Here is a 23,400-nt window from a genome sequence, read left to right as displayed (position 1 = left end):
TTCTGAGACACAGTCTCACTCTGTCGTCAGGCTGGAGTGCAGTGGCATGATTGGCTCACGGCAACCTCCGACTCTGGTTCTAGCAATTCTCGTGCCTCAGCCTCCCAAGTAGCTGGGATTACAGCTGTGCACCACCACAATCAGCTAATTCGTTTTTGTGTTTTTTGTAGCGATCAGATTCACCATGTTGGAGAGGATGGTCTCCATCTCCCGGCCCCATGATCTGCCTATCTCAGCCTCTCAAGGTGCTAGGATACAGGCATAAGTCACCACACCTAGCTTCTCCACCCAATTTTTAAGCCCATGAGAGCTAAGTCTGTGCCTGCTGCATTTACCAACATCAGTGCCTGGCATGTGGGGAAACTCATTTCATAGAGAATGGATGAGTGAATGAGAGGCCGAGTGAATGATGAGTGGGTGGACAAAACAATGGTAGGAACACATTACATCTACTGTAACCTGGCAGAGATCTAGCATTAAGTATAAGAAAGCCCACCCCTTTGATTGCTGGGCCCAGGTTGGTCTTGGAAATTGATGGGGAATCACTATCATGGCGACCATACCTGGGTCAAGGCTTCCTCTTGTGGCTGCAGCACCTGACCTCCTCCAGGTGTCTGTGCTCTCCTTCAGGGTCCTTTCCCACAACAAATCCAGACAGATCAGAGATCCACTTCTAGAATTCTATGCTTAAAGGTTGTTCCTTGAAATCACTTCTGATAAGAAAATCTCCATTAGGTTTGCATAAATAAAAAGTGCCACTACAAATTTGACATTGTAATGGATTTATGATCAGAATTACATGATATGCATATGTGGCAGGAGCTGAGGAAAAGAGGGTCTGGAGGAGAGAAATAAGAAGGTGAGGGAGCCAGTCAGTAACCAGGGATCCTGGATATCTGGGCAGGACAGGCTGGAGTGGCAGGGACACGGGAGGATCAGAGTATGCCAGGCCATGCAAGTGGGACCTTGAGCCAGGAGCACAGGAAAAGGCCACGGAAACCTACTTCTGGGGAAGCTGTTCTGTCTCTATGGCGGCCACCCCTGCAGGTGCACTGCCAAACACTGGGGCAGCCTGGCTGCTGTTGGCCAGCACTTGGGAAGATGAACTGAACACAGGGTACAGAAGGAACAGGTCTTCCTAGGTCTGTTGGATGCCTCTGTATTTGCTGGTCACTGTCTCTCACTGTCTGACCATAATGACCTGCCTGGTGTAATAGTGACTGTTTTACCTCTATCTAACAAATTTTACCTAATGTATCTTTGACCATCTCTAACCCAAAATGGTAAGAGAAATGGCATTCTTATCTTGTCTTTGCGAAGTTGATTTAACGCAATCCAGCACAGGATGGATTTTCCCAGATTAAGGTATCTGGTCATACAACTGTTTCAATCTTCCACAGTCCCTGGACTCCTCTCCGGGGGACACCTGTGCTACCCAGGTGAATGTGGACACAATTTGTATGTAGATGTTCCAGACACTGGCTACTAACTTTTCTTTAATCCTGTGCCTAACGTCTCCCTCCACCTATAGTCAGGGTTCTGCCTCCTTCTTCTATCTCTTTCCTGAGCTTCCCTCCTGATGGAATTTCATGGACATCAGACTGCTGGGCAGAGTGCAGTGACCTGTGGAGACAATGGGAAGGAATCTCACTTCTTGCTGCCTTCTTGGACTCAGTTCTTTTATAACCAAAGCAAGTGCTCTGGTCTCCCTTTGGACTCTGCAGTGTCAGAAATGTGCTTCATGCATTTGTAACTTTGCCTTTCCAGAACAAAGTTCTGTCTTCTCTTGGCCCAGTCTAGCCCAGTAGGCTTAATTCATGATTTATGTCACCTTTTAATTTACTCAAAGGAGAACATATGATTTCAGAGTAAAGAATATTCATTTTACTTTGTGTAAGTTGGACCCAAACAGTAAACTGTGTACTTGTGTTCCATCAGTGTCTTAAATTGGGCAATGGTAAAACAAATCTTTGATGCTAGAAATTTAGGTCCTGCTGTTTTATATATGGAAGTTCCCAGTGTCCTGGGCACACAATAGATGGGCGTTAGTAAGTCGCACTATGCCCAAGATAGTTTTCTATGGGTTTATAGACTAGTATTCTCCCATTGAGCAAGCATAAGAGCATTTGCTTCTTCAAGCTCATTTGTCAGTTTGTATGGGAATTTCCAATTTGAAATAAGTTATGCTTTTAAATTTGAAAGAATGTGAAGTCAGACCGGGTGCAGTGGCTCTTGCCTGCAATCGCAGCACTTTGGGAGGCCGAGGCGGGCTGATCACAAGGTCAGGAGTTTGAGACTAGCCTGGCCAATAGGGTGAAACCCTGTCTCTACTAAAAATACAAAAACATTAGCCAGGTGTGGTGGCGGGCACCTATAGTCACAGCTACTTGGGAGGCTGAGCCAGGAGAATCGCTTGAACCTGGGAGGTGGAGGTTGCTGTGAGCCAAGATCCTAATGTTTTTCATATGGAAGTTCCCTGTTAACCAGTCCAGGGCATGGAATAGATGAGCGTTAGTAAGTCACTCTATGCCTGAGATGATTTTCTATGGGTATCTTTTCTGAGTTACAGTTAACAAAGGTGGGAAGTGATCCCAGAAGTAAGGCTTGAGGGCAGTTCTTGAGGGAACCCATGCGATGGAACAGTCCCGTTGCACACATGTGACTGGGGGAATGGAGGAGGCTGGGACATGAATGGGGATGGCAGAGGGGACCCTGACTTGTAGGAAAGACAATGAGCTTACCCCTTTGTGCCCTATGTTAGGGGCACTGTTGGCGCATCCTACAGGACATGCCCAGCAGACAGAGGAGAGGCTGTAGGATGAGAAGATGAACTCAGAGATGCAGTGTGAGGCATCAGGGTACAGACAGCTCTGGAGCCCAAGGTGATGAGCCATGCATCAATGTTAAAACAGAGCTTATAAATATTTAAAGCCTCACCCAAGTGTGTTCTAGTATAAATGCTGTGACCCTGACATCCTGGGGATTGAGAGAGGAAGTGATGTCACTGTGGGAACTGCCCTGTGGAGACAAGGACGTCCTCCATCCTCTGCTCCTGGTCACAGTGACACTGATCTGGTAACGCCCCCATCCTGGCCTCACCCTGCCATGGGCACCAGGCTCCTTTGCTGGGTGGTCCTGGGTTTCCTAGGGACAGGTGAGTCCTCAGAACACCAAGGAGTTGCATTTTTTTTTCTGCATGTAGGGGTGTGTGTGTATGTGTGTGTGTGTGTGATGACTACAAATGTTTTCCTTATTCTGTTGCCAGATTCTATTTCCACAGATCACACAGACGCTGGAGTCTCCCAGTTCCCAAGGTACAAAGTCACAGAGAGGGGACAGGATGTAGGGGCCAGGATGTAGCTCTCAGGTGTGATCCAATTTCGGGTCATGCAACCCTTTATTGATATCAAAGGCCCTGGGGCAGGGCCCAGAGATTCTGACTTTCTTCAATTACGAAGCTCCACCAGACAAATCAGGGCTGCCCAGTGATTGGTTCTCTGCAGAGAGGCCTGAGGAATCTGTCTCCACTCTGAAGATCCTGCCTACACAGCAGGGGGACTCAACCGTATATCTCTGTGCCAGCAGCTTAGCTGCAGTGTGGCACAGATACCTCCTTCCTGTTCACAAACCTCATCCTTCTCTCTCCTTGCAGCTCCCAGAGACCCTTAATAGAGGCCTCTCTTTGATCCTCACTTTTCATGGGAAAGAAGTAGATTTGGACATCGGCTGTCCTTTGGGTAGCAACAGACCACAGCTTCATTCCTGAAACACAGTGAATACAAATGTATGTGGTGAAAACAATCATAGCCCACTGCACTCTAGGAGTCCTCAGAGCCAGCTCACTGCTCCAAGCAAGGAGTGGGTGTCTTACCCTTGGCCTTTAGGGCATATATGGTCTTAGCCTTGGCCTTCAGGGCGGACATGCACCTTCTATAGGTCTTGGAGGCTGCTGTGCTGCCCATATCCGTGAGGTTGTCAAGGGCAGGAAACATGCCTCTTCTGCATATGTTGGGGCATCTAGAAGGTCTGAGGCTCCATCACCAGGAACATCTTTCTTCTGAAGCCTCTTCTATCTCTGTCACCTTGGAAGTTTCTGCAACAACATATCAAACCTCTCTTCCTGTTTGAAGTAAAGGTCTGTGCAACTTTTGTGGTCCTTACTTGATAAATGCAATCACGATAACAAGAGGACATCATTTCTTCTGTCTACCTTAAGCCACAAGTATCCTTTATTTTGTTTCAATTTGCCATTGCTGCTGTCCTGATAGACAGAAGCATGCATTTACCACTGCTGTGAGTTCACCTTGATTCGCTTAGGAAATATGATTTTTAGACTCTGAGTGTTTTCATTGTTGTGCAACTCAATTGATTTGAAATAATTTTCCTAAGGTCTTTAACTCAAGAAATGTTTTATTTACAATATTGAATCTATTCCTTTTTATTTTATTTTTCACATTATGTATCATTATTTAGTACCTGCTATAAATAGAAGTACAATGATTATATTGCAATAGAATCTTCCACCTGTCTGTGGGTGATGCTGCAGTTTGTATCTATGAAATCAAACGCACTAGTCTGAGCTGATATGATTATGAATTATGGGTTTCTGAGAGTCCTCAGTGTCAGAACACTTCTCCAAGTCTGGGACTCAGTGTCCCAGATACAGCCATGATAGAGGTGCCTGAGTCTTTCATAGCTATGAGGGGCATCATAGTCCTTCCAAATTCACTGATCAGAAATTGTAGTGGTAGAGACACCAAATTCCTTTCCCCAGAGAATGATGGTCACGGGTGGGGTGTTGCTCTGGACCCGTTTTTTTTCTTGTGCGGTCATGAAATCGCTCCTCGCTCAGATGCCTTGTGTCTCTTGCGACTGAGTAAGGCCAGGGCACAGATGGGAATTCCCTGTCTTCCTAGACCTTCTCTCTAACTGCTGCCACTTTCCTCCATGTGACTCCTGAGACAGCTGCTCTAACAGTGGACAAGCTCTGACACTGAGGCTGAACAGAACACAGTACACAGTTGTAAACGGTGGTGCAAGAACATGTAATAAAAGCGAACAGGGCTTCCAATTTATACTGAGAATGAACATGCAAGAGGAGCAAGCGGCAGACGTTACTAATGAACAAATAGGAAGGAATAGGGTTTCTGCTTTATTGAAATCATTCTGTTTTCTTAAGTTAAGCAGGAAAAACATTTCATTGCAATTATTTCAAGTCAAAGGCTAGCAGATCCCAACCAACCATCATAACTCTTTGCTCTGTGATCTCGGCAGCTTGAGAGGACTCAGAAATCCTTTCTCTGCACAAACGTCCCTTTGCCCATTCCAAGACCCTGGATCACACACTCTGATCCTATCATGAAAATAAGGAGGTTTGCTATAGTTGCTGTGGCCACATTTTTAGTGTGTTGAGTAGGAAGCATTGAAGAACTTTGAAAGCTTTGCTCTTGAGTCTAGGGATGTGCTAGAGTCAGCTTCTGTGACTCAGAAGAACCAAATAGAAATAATTGTCGCAGCTCCCTATTGAGTGAAGCCATGATGGGAGCTTGAAGTCTGCCATGGTGGGGATGCTGGCAAAACAGAAATTAGGAAATGCTACCAGCCATGCCCCCACCTTCACAGACACCCAGTTTAGCAGCACATCACTGGAGTATTTTCTGATGTCCCTGTTATGCCATGTCTTTTGGGGCCAAAAGGACTCAGAATTTTCCTCCTAACTACTCTTGCTCTGAGAATCCATCATCTTCTGGGGCCTCAATTATGCCTATTTTTATTCAACCTCCAAATTCTCTTGCTCCGTAATTCTTTGTCTCCTTCAAGCATGGCAGTCTGGAGCATGACAACTATTTTGAGTGTAACTAAAGGTATCACTGAACCTGTTCATTATTTACAAATTATCTTTCCTCACATGGAATATTTAGATGCTGGAGTCATTGGGAACAGAGATGGCCAAGCAGCAACTCTGGGTTGTGAACCACGTATAGCCCCACTATTCTTCTGTGTCACCGACAGACCCTGTAACAAGGACTATTTTGCTTTGGAAACTAAGCACTTCCACACGTCAGGAATGACTCTGGTTTTACTTTAGGCTGAGAGGTGAGAAGGATCACACCCTAAGTATTCTCCACTCCAAGACTGAGTATGGCCATTCTCCATCTTAGTCCCTGGAAGTTGTCCAGAGTTCCCTGAGAATCTCTGCTCTGGGGGTGGAATCACCAAGGCTCATCCTTGCCAGCTCCCCACAGGCTCCAGCAGGGCTTTCCTGCCAGGTGCAGGGCACAGGAATGGCTCTGCCTGTCTCTTAGTTAGAGGGAGGCCGTACAATAATGTTTCTATAAGAGGGACTGGAATTCTGGGTCTCCACTGAAGCATTTGACAATATTTTCTTTGTTGTTTTGTTTGTTTGTTTTATTTAGCCATCTCACCAATGAGGAGAGCAATTCCTTGATAGTTATATTGTTTTTGGCACTTGGGAAGGTTTTTTTTGGTTAAGTCACATTAAGAAATTGTGCCTATTTTTCCTGTTCAGCTATAACCCAAGGCAGTGAAAGAAACAGCAATAATTTTGAGAGCAGTCACGTGCATCCTATGATAAAGGTGTTACTTTTCATTGCCCACAGCTAACTTTCAGTCTAGTGGAAATGAAAAGGCACAGTTAGGAGGCATGTGAACATGCCATGAGAGGTCAATGCCAATTGCAAGGTCTGTGCCAATCCCCAGTACTGTGGGATTGAAGGGGAGGGAGACACGACCTCTCCTTCAGACTGTGCTCAACAAGGAGGGAGTGGGACTTCATCCATGGGAAGCTGAGGAGGAACAAGTTCCAGGGGCATCTAACTCAGGGTGCAGGAACAAATCCTTGGAGAGGAAAATGGCCCAGTTCAGCTGGCACAGGAGACAGGAGAAAGCAAAGTCATCTAATCCACAGACCCCAGGCTGATTTGCTTCCTCATGATGCTATTCAGCACCAGAGAGTCCTCATCTCCCGCTGCTCCTCTGCCTCTTCCAGAATCATCTCTTCCCTGTTTGGTGCTCAGATCAATGGATATGCATTGTACATAGTGATCATTTCCTGTAGCAGCCACTTTGCTAGTCTTAGCTATATCCATCCTTATTTTCTGCATCAGGTACTTCTTCCTCCACCATTGCTTATTGCCTTGTAAGAGGTCTCATTTTATATATTTCAATTTTATTTTTTATTAATAGACATTTGACTTCATCTTTTGCTGATCTATACTTTTGGGGTAACATTGTCATTTGTGGATGATATTTTCGTATATCTTTAGTGGTTCAGATTAAATAATCTCTTTATACCTCAACGTCTGTGTTTTCTTACTATTTAAAACCAAGTATTATTTCCCTTCATTCTTCTCATTCTGTTCCTCTTTCATTAGATGGTAGTTTTAAGGGAGAAAAAATTAGACTATAACTGGAGCTACGTGATAAGAGTTATTCAGAATGAAGGTGGGATATTAAGACTGGTAACTGAAAGCAATAATCAGGGTTAGAACTAGTGTTGGTATGATGATTGAGGGAAGCTGCTCATAACACCTGCGGGATGGCACTTCTGGAATATTCTGGTAGCTCACGCTACAGACACTTCCCAGCATTCCTTGGGCCATTGCAGAATAAACAATGATGAAACTTCACTTATTGACCACAAGGTGGCACGGTGGTCCGCTGAGATCGAAAGGGCTCTGGGGAGTCTGGGAGAGCAGTCCAGGAGGGAAAGGGTTTAGAAAAATTAGGGCTTGGATCTAATATTATGCAGATGCTGCAGCAGTTTTCAGTTATTGCTAGGCTAACTACAGCTGTGCAAGAGGCGGGAAGTCCCTCTAATCTTTAATGACAAATAAAGTTGAAGAATTTTTGCTGGGCAGCCTTGGTATCAGTGGCAGGTGCAGGGGAGCAAATGTCTCAGAGGAACATTGGAAAGCTAGGGGCAGGCTGTGCCCTGAGCCCAGTGCATCTCTGCTGCACCTCCTCTTCCCTGCAGGTCTCACCAGGCAACAACTTTAACGTGTGTGAGTGATCTGGGATTCTGCAAGTTTATAAGTTGTACTGATAACATCACCTTGGCTGAGAATCCATTGGACACCAAGTATGTGTTCTCCGGAGGACAAAAAATATTGAGAACAAGTTCTAAAACACCTAGGTAAACAGACTACTGAAGGAAAATGTTAGATGCATCAAACTGTGCCGTTAGACCTGAAGATAATTGACTAGTAGAATTATCGAAAATAGACTATAAATAAATCTCTACTAAAGTATTTGTGGGCATAGAGCAGTGTTTGCGTCTTCTCAGGGTAGATTAAGGAAGGAATTCAGCTATTATCCTCATGATGTTGCCTTGGATGAAAATGCATGAATTTCTCAATTGATTTTCTTGTAAAATATTACAGAATAATATTGAGCAAACATTTTATTTTTCTCCAGCCTGTAATTCTCTTTAGCACTTACAGGTAAAGCGGACACCTAGAGGTAAGGTTTCTTTAGTTGGGATCCGTTAACTGCAGGACTGGGAGGTCCATAGCTGAGCTTCACAGGGAGTCCAACCCCCTGTGGACAGAACCCCGTGTGTCTGTGCTGTGCCCAACTCCCCTCTGTGAGGCTGCCAAAGGGGGAGTGCCGGGTCACCCAGGATCTCACTCGCAAAGAGGTGAGCAGGTTACTTGCTGGGCAAAAAAATCAGTTCATCAATTGACCAATCTGTTGAAAGCCAAAACTAAAGGAAAGGCTCAATTGTGAGACTGATGAATGCCCACTTTCCCAAGTTATGAAACGTATAGCAGCTCAAGTTTCTCCGAGTGATTTCAAGAGCATATGAAGATATTTTTAGAAAGTTTTTGTTTGTCTACAGCTTTCCTTGATATTGATCCTCACTTGGTTTTCAGCCCACTCATCACTTGAACTTATTTTGTTGCCAAATTTCAATGTTGCCTATTTCAGTCACTGAGCACTTCTCACATTCTCCATATCTTACACAGATAGGTGTGTTCCTGTCTTTTCTTGTTTTTGTGTGATTCATTTTTAAATTGGGCTGTGCAGAATACAAGCATACATTTGTATATGACTCCCACCTTTTATGCAATTTAGCTGTTTAATTTTTAGTAATACTTTTTATTAAGGTATAATTAATAGAGAGTAAAACACAAATATTAATACAAGGACATCCTCATACATTTTAACAAATGTATACGCCAGTGCAACAGTAACTGAAATGATTATTAAAAAAAAAATTTCCATCACTCAAGAAAGTGTCCTCATGCTCTTTTCCAATCAATTTCTGTCTTAGGGATAAAAACTTTTCTATTTTTATCACTATTGAGTAGCTTTGTCTATTCTTGAGCTTCATATAATGGAATCATATTTTTATTGAGTTGTTTTTCTCCAAAATTAGTATTTCTGAAGTGTATTCATATTGTTGTATCAGTAGGTCATTCTTTCTGAAGACTAATATTCCATTGCGTAAATATACCACAACTTGTTTATCCATTCTTTGTTGATGGATATCCAAGTTACTCCTGTCTTCAACTATGAGGAATAAAGTTGTTGTGAACATATTGTGGGATTCTTTCCTGTGGGCATATGCATTCTTTTTTTTTTTCATATATATATATATATATATATAGAGAGAGAGAGAGAGAGAGAGACTTAAGAGTGGAAATAATGAATCTTAGTGTAGATGTGTGTGCTATGCTTGTGTGTCCTCACAAAAGCTCATGTTGAAACTTGTCAGTGTAATGGTATTGGGATTATGACAGCTATGACTAGGTCAGGAGGGATCTGCCCTCAGAAAGAGATCAATGCCCTTATTGTGGGAGTGAATTAGTTGTCTTGGGAATGGTCTTCTGATAAAAAGGATGAATTCAGCCGTTTTCTCTGACTTGGGTGCTTGCTTTCCCTTCCTTCTGCCTTGGATAACAGCAGGAGGCCCTCATCAGTTATGGCCCTTTTATCTTGGACTTCCCAGTCTCCAGATCTATAAAGCCAAATAAACTTCTTGTCTTCGTAAATTGCCTAGTCCATGGTGTTTCTCTATAGCAGTAGGAAAGAAATTGAAAGAAAATATGGTACCGAGAGTGAGGCTGTTGGTATAATTTCTGAAAATGTAGAAGCAGCTTTGGTTAATGGGAAGTGGCTAATGGATAGAGGTTGAAAGAACTGGGAGGAGCAGAATAGCAAAAGCCAAGATTCCTGAAAACAGAGCATAAAGGGCACTTCTGGTGAAGGCTCAGGGGTAAATGAGGAACAAGGTATCAGAAATTGAAGCAAATGCCATCCTTGTTATAAGTAGCAAAAACCTTGGCAAAGCTGTGTCCTGTTTTAGAACTTTATGGAATATAAAAATTATGAGCCATTTGCTAGTATATCTAATGAAAGAAATGTCTAAGTGGCAAAGCATTCAGGCTACTGTGTGACTACTTTTAGCCACCAGGAAATTTAACCCAGCAAGAAGGAAGCCATGGGAATAGATTTTGCAAACCAGCACAGATGGTGACCCTACCTCCCTCTGCTGTCCTGTCTCCCATATGCCAAACTCTATGCTGTAAGCTGTTAAAGTCCTATAATTATTTCTGGGAAATCTGTACTCTTAAATAATTTACAGATAACCCAGGTCTGCTTTGAATCTGATCAGACAGACTAAATCTTGGGGACTCTGCACCACTGGCCACTGACGAAAGGGGCTGGGAATGTTGTCTGGGACCGGAAAATATAATAAGAAACGCTGGTGTGAATCTAGCATCAGAAAGATGTTGTGAGGACAGCCAGGAAGAGCTGGAAGCTGAGGTTTAATCACAGGCTCCTCACTCTCCGCTGATGGGCAGGTGTGTGAGCTCCAGCATGGAGCACCGCAGCACTAGGTCAGAGGAGGGTGAGAGGGCAATGGGGCAGCCTGGGGCAGTGTAGGCAGAGGAGCAACTGTGTCATCGCAGAAGCTTCTGCCTTCACCCATCCCTCCAGCTCTGCAGGACAGGTAGAGTCCAGGGTCCGTGGAGCACTAGACCTAAGGAAGGCTGCACTGGGAGGACACAGGACAGTGACATCACAGGATACCCCTCCCATCAGAAAAATCAAGGCCCAGAACTCACTCAGCTCTTCCCCAGGAGGACCAAGCCCTACATCAGGTGCAGTGCTGCCTGCCCCACTGTGCCATGGGCCCTGGGCTCCTCTGCTGGGCGCTGCTTTGTCTCCTGGGAGCAGGTGAGTCCTGTGCACTGGACAGCAGCCCCATTCTCAGCTTTCCCACCCCTGTGTCCTCCACTTTACCTTGGGGAGGGCCTCCAGGCTGTCTCCTGAGCTCATTCTCCATCTGCTTTTCCCACAGGCCCTGTGGAGCCTGGAGTCACCCAAAGTCCCACACACCTGATCAAAACGAGAGGACAGCAAGTGACTCTGAGATGCTCTCCTATCTCTGGGCACAACACTGTGTCCTGGTACCAACAGGCCCCGGGTCAGGGGCCCCAGCTTATCTTTGAGTATTATGAGAAGGAAGAGAGAGAAAGAGGCAACTTCCCTGATCGATTCTCGGGTCTCCAGTTCCCTAACTATAGCTCTGAGCTGAATGTGAACACCTTGGGGGTGGGGGACTCGGCCCTGTATCTCTGTGCCAGCAGATTGGCACAGCCTGGCAAAGTCACTGACATTCTGTATATAAACTTCCTGCCTTAGCTTTGATTTGAGAGCTCCAGGCCCCACCCAGGTTTCACTCCCTCAAGGGAAGCTTTGAGTTGTTTGGAAGGCATGTCTTCTGTCCTACTGAGCACAGAGCTCTCCCAACCAACAGAGCCCAGGTTTCCTGTGCCGTGAGAGTGCCCACTTCTCTGCTGCATCATCTTGCAGCTTGTCACTTCCTGGGTAACTTCAGGACAAGAGTGACCAATGAGCCCTAGATGTGCGATTGATTCTTTGTATTTGTTATATAGCTTAAAGCCTTTCAACAATCTTGCATATCAAACATTCTTATTTTTCCTTTACGGATGGAAGGCTCAGGGACATTGAGTCATTTTCCCATGTCTCCTGGCTTGTAAGGATCAGAAGTAGGAAACAAACTAGTCCATACATTTTCCACCTACTCCCCTGCTCCATCATCACCTTCTGCATCCTGGTCAGTAAGTCAGAGCCTCACACTGTCCTCTAGTGACCAGCAGGGCGGCAGTAGAGATTCAGTTGTCTTCAGGGGTCGCTAATACGGCCTCTTCATTAGCAACTTTGAGGAATGTTAAATTTCACACTTTTTAACAGTCATTTATATGCATTCCCTTTGTCTTTCCCCAGTCTGCAGCTTATATTTTCATTTTTATGGAGTTTTTTGATGAAAGAGTTTAATGCAACAAAAACTAAACACAATTTTGTTTTTGTGTAGACAAAAACCGCTTTCTCATATAAACATCTAAGGATATTTTTCTCAATTTATTCTACTAAAATTTAAGTTTGGATTTTCACCACTAAGAATAAATATACCTGAAATAGATCTCACGTGAGAAACAAGATAGAGACCTAGAAATGGGAGGGAAGCACATACGTTCTGTGAAGAAACAATAGCCTGTCCTTAAATTGGACACCCTGAGCTGACGGTGGAGAGGTAGGTGAAGCGCAAATGAGCATGAACCTTGTCAGTCTGTTGTCTTGTAGAAGAAAGACAGCCAGGAGCAGGGACCACATGGGTGACGGTTTATGGCTATACTGTAGGTTGAAGGTTGCAGCAGGTAGAGGGAGGAATAGCGGGCAGAGTGCAGAGTCACTGGCTGGCTGGGGCAGCGGCATCATCAATTGACTCTACTGACATCCACGAATTATGTCCACAACGCACAAGCTGAAAACCCTCTCCACAATTTCCTCATTTTTCCCTGACCCTGCCATGGCCACCAGACTGCTCAGTGGTGTGCCCTTTTGCCTCCTGGGGGCAGATGAGTCCTTCAAAGCCTTTTCCTTGGCTCACGATACCCTAGCTTAAGCCTTTACCTCAGGTCTACATTATTGGCGTCCCTCCTTGGACACTCAACTTCCTTCTATCATAAACTTCACAGAAGCTGGGACAACCAGTTCCCAAGGTACCAGAGAACAAATGCAGGACATGAAGTGGCATGGAGATGCCTGAGACTGCCATCCATGACTACATGTGTGGGAGTTAATAGGAGCTGAAGCTGGTGCACAGCTGATCCGTCCCAGCCCACACTACAGAGAAATCCCTGAGGGTCTGTAACTTTCTCTCAAAGTGAAATATATGGCCTTGGTGTCAGCCTCTCCTAGACCTCTGTGCCCTCTTGCACCAGGCTTCACCCCACAGCCACCTTCCTCTGCACACAAAGTTCAGTGGAAGATATAGGTGGCCTTGTCTTCACGAGATCATGATCTCGTGAAGACGTTGTCCCATAGGAGTTTCCCCAACACCTACCAGGCTGGGGCCCTCAGATTTCTGAGCAGCCCTGTGTATAGGAAACTCTGCCCAGTGCTGAGCTTCTCTCTCAGGCCAGTTTCAGCTGGACTAGGGAACGCACATCACTGTGATGTGAGCAGAGGCATCCTCTCTTCCAGGCCCCTCCTACGGCTCTGGCCTCAGAAGTCCTCTTCCTCAGTTGCTCTCAGAAAGGAAAGTTCATTTGAAATTGTATATTTGCAGGCAGCATTGACAATACAGGTCTATGTTCTTTCCCTGTCGGCCTTCATAACTCCATCTTCCCCACACCATGCTCATGTCAGTCCTCAGCCTCCTCCACGTGATGTCTGCTCCCAGCTGTCCTCTCCCTTCCTATGCACCCTCACCTCCAAGTCAACCACAGATCCCTCAGTTCAGACCATTCCTCATGTGTCATGCTCCTCCCACCAAAGGCCTTTCCACTCCATGCTGTATTCTCTGTGTCAACACAAGTCTCTTCTTTTTTGTTCTTTCTCCAGATCTCAGTTTATCTACCACCATCCTTAGGGAGACACTCCTTCAACAGTTTTCCTAGGCTGTACCTCCTTATTGTAAATGCTCACAGCTTATAATATATATTAATATTCATAGATTTAGCACCATAGTCATTTTCCCTGACTTTGTGTGACTATTTAATTAACACTTCTCTTGCATTCTAGACTGTAAAATGCATTGTTTTACAAATTGTGGATGTTTTGTTCCCCATTTTATTGTCAGTACCAACAGCGGTTCCAGGTGCCACTGACCAATCTTGAAAGAATAAACAACAGATATTGAAAGGCCCTCTGAGTTCCCACATAGATGTCTGGAAACATTAAATGGGAAACTCTATCCTTTCATCTCCTAGGATCAAATGAGTTCTGGAAACATGAGAAATCCCTGTCATGGATGAGTCACTGGATCCCAAGCCTTTCTACATGACTGAATTTCCTACCTGCCCATCACCCTCCTGGCTTGTCTCCTCATTCAATCTCCGTCCCTCACAGGTGTCCTGGATTTGGGAGTCTCCCAGACACAGGGCACCTAATGACTCTGAGAGAGTGATCAGAAACATAATGTCAAACACTGGCATTAAAAGGTGATGGAGAAGAAAACAAGTGGCTTCCCCATTCTCTTAGGGAGAGTTTTCCTAAGGCACAAATATCCCTTTGGGTGGCTTTGAGGCCACGGTGCCTGATACACTGAGCCATATTATGGGTGTCCATTTACATGAATTGGTGGGCAATGCCAGAGACACAGAGCTCATGGTCACCAGCTTCCTCCAGCCTACACCTGATTTTGGTGCAGGGCGCTGAGCAGAGACCTTTGCTTGTTCCCCGCCTTTACCAGTCAGGAAAGGCTGGTTGCGAGGCAGAGGCTCCATTTACAGAGCGGGGCTATGCGTTAGTCCCTGAGGAATCGTGAGAGTCATCCTGGGTGGAAATAATCCAATATACAATCACTGAGGATGGCCCACAGATAGACCGAAGCCCCAGTTTTGCCAGAATGATTTACATTAATGCTTTAAAGACAAATGCAGTTTTAACTCTTTAGGCAATAAAGACCAAAAATAGACTAGCTATTTTTAATAATTGCAGACCAAAGTCAGAAAATCTTCCCTAAGGAAAGCATTTTCTTCAACCCACTCACTAAAGCTGTATTTGAGAAAGCTGTGTGCTGTTGATAAATGCTGGAATATCATTACAATCGACATTGTAATAATACTGCTACTTGGATCAGAAACAAGGAGCATTTCTAAAGCTTGAACAATGTATAACTGGAAACCAGCTCTCACTGAGTTTGGAAATGCAGGCACTAGAGGGGGCTCATTTCTCTTCCTTTTCCAATCAGGGGGCTATTCAAACCTGTTCTAGAACAAGGAGTGAGATCCCCCATTTCCCCGTGGTGATCAGGCTTTCAGAGGTAGAAGCCTTATTAGTTCATAATCAGCAAAAACCGACCTCACCATCAAATGTGTCGATCTCGATGCTCACCCTTCTCAGCAGTCAGAGACTGGCTATGTTTACCAGGAGCTCGTGTGTTTTTACAAAGCACACTTTATCCTCAGTTTATTACAAAAAATAAATGGGCCTTTGTAGGGAGTTCCATAAACAGAAGTTTTCTGTACTTTGCCCGTTTAGACACTACAAATTCTGACACCTGATGAAAAGTGTAAACTTAAAGCTTGCATGTCGTTAAGATTTTTTAATAACCAAATTAAATAATATATATAATGAAAATGTCAATAATGCTCTCGAATCCAATCCCACCTTCCATTGGTAACCAATATGAACACTCTGGTTTGCTGCTTTTCACCCTTCTTTTCTGTGTTCATGCATACCTTTCTACCCAAGTACACCTACAGAAAATGGTTTCACCTGTACACTTTACCTGCCACATGCACACTCTTTTCTGTTAATATACCTTGGTCTTTATTGTTCCAGATTGGTTGATATAGATCTAACTTGCTCTATTAGCTGCTTCACATTGCATAATGAGGGCAGACAGGTACACTCGTGCCCTGTTGCCTGATTCCTAAATTCTGCCAGATCTTTTCTAAAGTGACTGAATGGCATCTTTACGCTTCTAGGTTCTCCTCACCCCAGCACTCAGCTGATGATTCCAGCTTTTCCATCACTCATAGTCCTAGCAGGGCCAGTGTAAGAGCTCCATTGGTTTCTCCTGCATGAGGAGACAGGAAGGGATAAAAGGATAGACTGTTATCAAACCTACAAGATGCTACACAGTATCTCAGTTCATGTGTGTAAAGCATTGAGAGGAATGTTAGTCTTGTTTTATAGATGATTCTAGACGAGGCTAGAGTCCAGGAAGGTTAATGAATAGCCTTGCCCATGGTCTCAGAGCTAATAAATGGTGGAGCCAGATGGAGGGCAGTCATCTTGTTTCCATGTGGACTTGATAGATGGGTCACTGGAGTTTGAGGGAGGGGAAGTCTAGAACCATCTGGGGTTGTCTTTAAATCAGACACCAGGGTTAAGAGACTCTGTGTACCCTATAGCACTACAGGGACATGCATCATGGTGTTGGCAGTGGCGAGGTACTAGAGTGGGTAAGTGATTAGTGGCCTGGAACCAGAAGATCTGAGTTTTGATAAAACTATTCCCACCACAAGATGTAGCAGAGACTCTGATGTAGATAAACTAGGCCAGGGAGCTCTGGGAGGGGCTGTTGTTAAAATGAGGGAGGGAGGAGAACCAACTAAGTGGTCACTTCCTATATGTGAAATGTAGAGGAAAACAATATTAACTAGAATCTCATCTGATTTTAGCCAGTTTTGCTTTGTAAGTAGTTGGAAGGTGGGATAATTTATTTTCAAGGTTAAGTAAACATCAGTACGTCTCCTTTACCTTGTGAAGACTGGTGGCGAAGCGAAAAATGGCACGGCCAATGGAGTCAGAGTTTGTTTAATAAATATCTCAGAGTTCAAAGAGAGACTCTCGTGGGGCAGAAATTGGTAAATGTTCCTGCATTCTAAAATTAGGAGGATCTTACTTTCTTTGAATCAGCAGAGAAGAAAGCACAGTCAGTGGGGAGGGCCAGTTGGGAGCATGGCAGAGTGGCCGCAGGATGTCCAAGACAAAGGACATGTAATATCAAATTGTAAGCTGTGAAGCTGTGATGCAACCCTGCTCCTTCTCCTAATGGATTTTTTAGGTCTCAGCACAGATGCACACCTGAGGGAGTGATTTCTTTGGAAATTAAGGACAAATTGCTGTGTTAGTAACAAGTTCACCCTACAAAGCACACCTGGAAATGGAAATAAGATTATTTCTAAGGCCTTTTCTACTCAAAGAGTCTCTGACTTGGTGGTAAGCTGAGAGGTGAGGATGGGGGGTTGTTGATCCACATGTGATAAGTACCATGAGGTTCTACCATGAAGCATATAGTTCTGAGAGTGAATCAGAGCCCTAGGAAGAATAATGCCCTTGATGTTGTTTTGCCCTGTGCCATCCCAAACCACCCCACCCATAATTAAGCAACCATGGAAATGAGGGGAGCCAGAAGGAATCAATCCCTGCTGCTTGGTTCAGTAGACAGAGGGACCTGGGGGAAGGGTGTTGGCTGGGTCTAGAAGAAGATGATGAGCTCAGAAAATAGACAAGGAGAACCCCCAGGGAAAACTTGGGAAACCCTGGAGGAATCACGAGATAGGTTATTAGAGCTCCTTTTTATTACTAAAATTTATTTATTACTAAATTAATGGCAGTAATCCTGCACGAAGGGATATTCCCTATGAAAGATGGCATCTCACATAAAAACAGAGCATTCTTCCTTACCCTAAAGTCGGCCCTCTCTCCCCAAGTCCCTCATGCATCAGGCCACCTTTGTGTCCACAGATCATGGGCAGCATTGGGTGGTCACCATCATCCACACAGAGAGGGCAGTCAGCAGCGTGAGGTGGGTCTGTCTGCTGTGGTCTCACCCCAGACAAGGAAAGCAAGAGCCCTGGGTGGAGCTGAAGGTGCTCAGCTGGGTTTGTCAGGAGTCCCATCTGTCAGTGAATTGAGAAGAAACAGAGCAAAACTTGTCCAATGTTGATGAGCCTGCCCCTGGGATTTGGAAACTTGATAACAGAGAAAACCAATATAGACAAAGGATTTTAAACAGGATTATGGTCAATTAACCAAATTAGAAAAGGATACTTGAAAGAGTATTTGGAACACAGGAATCCAAAACACCAGGAAGACATGAGGAGTTTCCTTAAGACTCTAGACTACAGCACTATGTAGGTAACTAACACCAGGCTATTTATTATATTATTGAAGAAATAAAATTGACATTGAGTTACAAACTGTTCACAAAAAGTCATGAAAATCTTGTAGACTTGATTCAATTCAGACAAATGTGTCCTTCTCATCCTCAGCTGTTCACTGGTGCATTCATCTTGAATTTGACCATCTGGGGAATGGGCGTGGTCTCTCCTGACAAGAAGGCTCTGGGGCCCAGGCAGGGAGAATGACATCTCAGAATGACTCCCTTGAGAGTCCTGTTGCCCTTTCATCAATGCACAGAACCAGAAGACCCCTCCGTCCTGTAGCACCTGCCATGAGCATTGACCTCCTGTGTTGTGTGGCCTTTTCTCTCCTGTGGACAGGTGGGTCCTGGGCAGGGACCCTTGTGTGGATTTCAAGGCCCAGCCCCTTTCCACTGGGGCTACAGCATCAGCTTTGTTCTTCTCTGCAGGTCTAGTGAATGCTGGTGTCACTCAGACCCCAAAATTCCAGGTCCTGAAGACAGGACAGAGCATGACCATGCAGTGTGCCCAGGATATGAACCATGACTACATGTACTGGTATCGACAAGACCCAGGCATGGGGCTGAGACTGATTTATTACTCAATTACTGCTGGTATCACTACCAAAGGAGAAGACTCCAATGGCTACAATGTCTCCAGAATAAACACAGAGTATTTCCTGCTCAGGCTGGAGTCGGCTGCTCCCTCCCAGACATCTGTGTACTTCTGTGCCAGCAGTTACTCCACAGCGTTACAAGGCTGTCTCCTCTCCGCACATGAAAGCAGGGAGGCTCTGCCCTCCTCCCCAACCCAAGACTCAGGGATGACCTGGGCAGAGTTTTCTGGAACAGGAACCTTGGAACTCCAAGTGGCCCCAACTGGCCCAGATAGTATGAGCCTCGCTCTGTGCCAGGTGCCTCTGCAGGCAGTCTCAGGCAGGCCTGGGCTGATCCCCGGTCCTCAGATGTCTCCTTTGTTGCTCTCTCTGGTCTATCCTCCAAGCTGTCCTTTAGGGGTTGGGCCAGGGCTCCCCCAGCTCCTACTTTTCAACTCATCATCCTGAGTCTGAGGCTCCCAGGATGAAACAGGATTTACATTTCAGATCCATCTAGACTCCTGTCTCTCCCTGGTGACCATGTTGCTTCCTCTCTCCAGGGTTTCCCCCACTCCCCACCCTCCTGTGGCCCACCTTTCCCATCTCAGCAGTCATTCTCCACCCCCACCTCCCCGCTCCTCTCTACTTCAGCCATGAGGGGAACCCCTCTTCTGTGACTCCTTCCTTCCCATCACAGAGACTTCAAAGGCCATTTTCTCTGCCCTGGGCTGGAGCTTTCCTTTCTCTAGTGGCCAGCTCCTACCTGTGCTTCAGATCTCAGCATGATCAGCCCTCCTGTGGGAAGCAATCCCCCCCCTCCCAGCTGAGATCAACTTTCCTCTCCTAAGCTCTCATAGAATCATGTCTGTTACTAACCTTTAGCACACTTGGGCTTTCTCAGATACTTATCTGATTATTTTTGTGCTCCCCCCAATTATTTTTTGTTTTTTAGACAAAGTCTCACTCTGTCGCAAGGCTGGAGTGCAGTGGCATGATCTCTGCTCACTGCAAACTCTGATACTCTGATTCAAGTGATTCTTCTGCCTCAGCCTCCCGAGCAGCTGGGATTACAGGCATGTGTCATCACGCCCAGCTAATTCTTGTTTATATTTTTAGTAGAGATGGTGTTTCACCATGTTGGCCAGGATGGTTTCTATCTCATGACTTCATGATCCCCGGTCTCTCAAAGTGCTGGGATTACAGGCGTGAGCCACCACGACCGGTCTCTGTGGTTAATTTTTTAGCCCATGAGAGCTAAGGCTGTACCTGCTGCATTTACCAATATCGGTGCCTGACATGTGGGGAGACCCATTTCACAGAGAACGGATGAGTGAATGACAGGCTGAGTGGGTGATGAGTGGGTGGATGAACCAATAGTAGGAACACACTACATCTACTGTAACCTGGCAGAGATCTAGCATTAAGTAAAAAAAGCCCACCCCTTTGATTGCTGGGCTCAGGTCAGTCTTGGAAATTGGCGGGGAATCACTATCATGGTGTCCACACATGGCTCAAGGCTTCCTCTTGTGGCTGCAGCACCCGACCTCCTGCAGGTCTCTGTGCTCTCCTTCAGGGTCTTTCCCCACAACAAATCGAGACAGATTAGAGATCTACCTCTAGAATTCCATCCTTAAAGGTTGTTCCTTGAAACCACTTCTGGTAAGAAAATCTCCATTATGTTTGCATCAATAAAACAGGGCTACTACAAGTTTGAGAGTGTAAGAGATTTATGATCAGAATTAGACTTTACGCATATGTGGGAGGAGCTGAGGAAGACAAGGTCTTGAGGAGAGAAGTCAGAAGGTGAAGGAGCCAGTCAGTAGCCAGGGCTTCTGGAGGTCTGGGCAGGACAGGCTGCAGTGGCAGGGACATGAGGATCAGAGCATGCCAGGCCATGCAGTGGGACCTTGAGCTGGGAGTACAGGAAAAGGCCAAGGAGACCTGCTTCTGGGGAAGCTGTTCCCTCTGTGTGGGGGCCACGCCTGCAGGTGCACTGTCAAACACTGGGGGCAGCCTGGCTGCTCTTGGCCAGCATTTGGGAAGATGAACTGGACTTCCAAGGTCTGTTGGATGCCTCTGTATCTGATGGGCACTGACTCTCACTGTCTGACCACAATGACCTGCCAGTTGTTATAGTGACTGTTTTATATCCATCTTCTAAATTTTACCCAATGTATCTTTGACCATCTCTAACCCAGAGTAATAAGAGAAATGGCATTGTGGGAAAGTCAGACTCTTACCTTTGCAAAGTTGACTTAATACAATCCAGCACAGGAGGGATTCTCCCAGATTAGGCACCAGATCAACAACTATCTCAACCTGCCATGGTCCGTGGACTCCTCTCCGGGGGACACCTGTGCTGCCCAGGTGAATGTGGACACAATTTGTATGTAGATGTTCTAGACGCTGGCTACTAACTTTTCTTTTAATCCTGTGCCTGAAATCTCACTCCACCCAGAGGCAGGGCTCTGCCTCCTGCTTCTGTCTCCTTCCTGAGCTTCTTTCCTGCTGGAGTTGCTGGGACATCAGACTCCTGCTCAGAGTGCAGTGACCTGTGGAGAGGGAGGGAAGCTCACCTCTTGCTGCCTTCCTGGACCCAGTTCTTTTATAACCAAAGCAAGTGCTCTGGTCTCTCTTTGAGCTCTGCAGTGTGAGAAATGTGCTTCATGAATTTGTAGCTGATCAGCTCAATGATTTGATGGCAAACCCAAAGTGAAATCCTCAGATCTGCAGAAATTGCCCTGCATTTCTGTGAAGACGGCAATAATACTGTGTGGTAGAGATACCTTCTCTCCATGTACAGACCTGGCCCCCAAACAGGACAGAGCAGAGAGGGCCAAAGAGCCGAAAACATGTCTCAGATGGTTGAAAGACAATTTCCTAGGACAATCCTGCTGACAACAATTGGTCCGTCGTATTACACGCCTTACCACCCTTTCTCCCAGATCAGCTGAGTACCCAGGATATCACACATTCCGGCATCTTCCAACAAGGAAAAACACTTCGCATGCCCGCCTCCTTCCTGCACCACATTGACCAACCCCAGAAACAGACTTTCCAGAAAAAAGCTCTGTCTTCTTTTGGCCCACTCTAGCCTGGTAGGTTTAATTCATGATTTGTGTGACCTTTTAACTTACTCAAAGGAGAACATGTGATTTCAGAGTAAAGAATGTTAATTTTATTTGTATATATTGGACCTAAACAGTAAACTGAGTACTTTTCTTCCATCAGAGTCTTAAATTGGACAATGGTAAAACAAATCTTAGATGCTAGAACTTTAGGTCCTGGTGTTTTTCATATGGAAGTTCCCAGTTACCCAGTCCAGGGCATGGAATAGATGAGCATTAGTAAGTCACTCTGTGCTTGAGATGATTTTCTATGGGTATCTTTTCTGAGTTACAGTTAACAAAGGTGGGAAGTGATCCCAGAAGAAAGGCACGAGGGCAGTTCATGAGGGAACCCATGTGATGGGACAGTCCCATTGGGCATCAGTGACTGGGGGAACGGAGGAGTCTGGGACATGAAAGCGGATGGCAGAGGGGACCCTGACTTGCAGGAAAGACAATGAGCTCACCTCTTTGTGCCCTATGCTGGGGACAGTGTTGGCGCATCCTACAGGACATGCCCAGCAGACAGAGGAGCGGCTGTAGGATAAGATGAAATCAGAGATGCAGTGTGAGGCCTCCGAGTCCAGACAGCTCTAGAGCCCAAAGCGATGAGCCATGCATTGATACTGTTAAAACAGAGGTTGTAAATATTTACAGCGTCACCCAAGTGTGTTCTAATATAAATACTGTGACCCTGACGTCCTGGGGATTGAGAGGGGAAGTGATGTCACTGTGGGAACTGCCCTGTGGGGACAAGGACGTCCATCATCCTCTGCTCCTGCTCACAGTGACACTGATCTGGTAATGTCCCCGTCCTGGCCTGACCCTGCCATGGGCACCAGGCTCCTCTGCTGGGTGGTCCTGGGTTTCCTAGGGACAGGTGAGTCCTCAGAACACAAAGTAGTGTCATTTTTTTTTCTGTATGTAGGTGTGTGTGTGTGTGTGTGTGTGTGTGTGTGTGTGTGTGATGACTACAAATGTTTTCCTTATTCTGTTGCCAAATTCTATTTCCACAGATTACACGGGTGCTGGAGTCTCACAGTCTCCCAGGTACAAAGTCACAAAGAAGGGACAGGATGTAGCTCTCAGGTGTGATCCAATTTCGGGTCATGCAGCCCTCTATTGGTACCAACAGGCCCTGGGGCAGGGCCCAAAGTTTCTGACTTACTTCAATTATGAAGCTCAACCAGACAAATCAGGGCTGCCCAATGATCGGTTCTCTGCAGAGAGGCCTGAGGGATCTGTCTCCACTCTGACGATCCAGCGAACAGAGGAGCGGGACTCGGCCGTGTATCTCTGTGCCAGCAGCTTAGCCACAGCGTGGCACAGTCACTTCCTTCCTGTTCACAAACCTCATCCTTTGCTCTCCTTGCAGTTCCCAGAGACCCTTAACAGAGGCCTCTCTTTGCTCCTCACTTTTCATGGGAAAGAGGTGGATTTGGACATCGGCTGTCCTTTGGGTAGAAAGAGACCACAGATTCATTCCTGAAACACAATGACTGCAAATGTAGGTGGTGAAAACAATCCTGGCCCACTGCACTCT

At 45.7% G+C, this 23,400-nt stretch overlaps 1 protein-coding gene and 2 gene segments (V, D, J or C); all 3 read left to right on the top strand.

Moving 5' to 3' along the window:
- The first annotated feature begins 10,816 nt into the window (after positions 1-10,816).
- On the top strand, positions 10,817-11,673 carry LOC113223206. The segment is given in 2 exon segments: positions 10,817-11,205; positions 11,330-11,673. Coding segments are annotated over 2 exon segments (393 nt in total).
- A 6,611-nt stretch (positions 11,674-18,284) lies between these two features.
- Positions 18,285-19,251, top strand: LOC113223208. The gene is made up of 2 exons (XM_026452740.2): positions 18,285-18,515; positions 18,605-19,251. The coding sequence occupies exons 1-2, from the start codon at positions 18,377-18,379 to the stop codon at positions 19,216-19,218; spliced, it is 753 nt and encodes a 250-aa protein (XP_026308525.1). The 5' UTR covers positions 18,285-18,376; the 3' UTR covers positions 19,219-19,251.
- A 3,326-nt stretch (positions 19,252-22,577) lies between these two features.
- Positions 22,578-23,384, top strand: LOC113223209. The segment is given in 2 exon segments: positions 22,578-22,737; positions 22,874-23,384. Coding segments are annotated over 2 exon segments (549 nt in total).
- Positions 23,385-23,400: the final 16 nt, after the last annotated feature.

The sequence above is a fragment of the Piliocolobus tephrosceles genome, unplaced genomic scaffold, assembly GCF_002776525.5.
Source record: "Piliocolobus tephrosceles isolate RC106 unplaced genomic scaffold, ASM277652v3 unscaffolded_39797, whole genome shotgun sequence".
NCBI lineage: Eukaryota > Metazoa > Chordata > Mammalia > Primates > Cercopithecidae > Piliocolobus > Piliocolobus tephrosceles.
The sequence above is the reverse complement of the archived record's forward strand: the minus strand, read 5'-3'. Positions and strand labels throughout refer to the sequence as shown.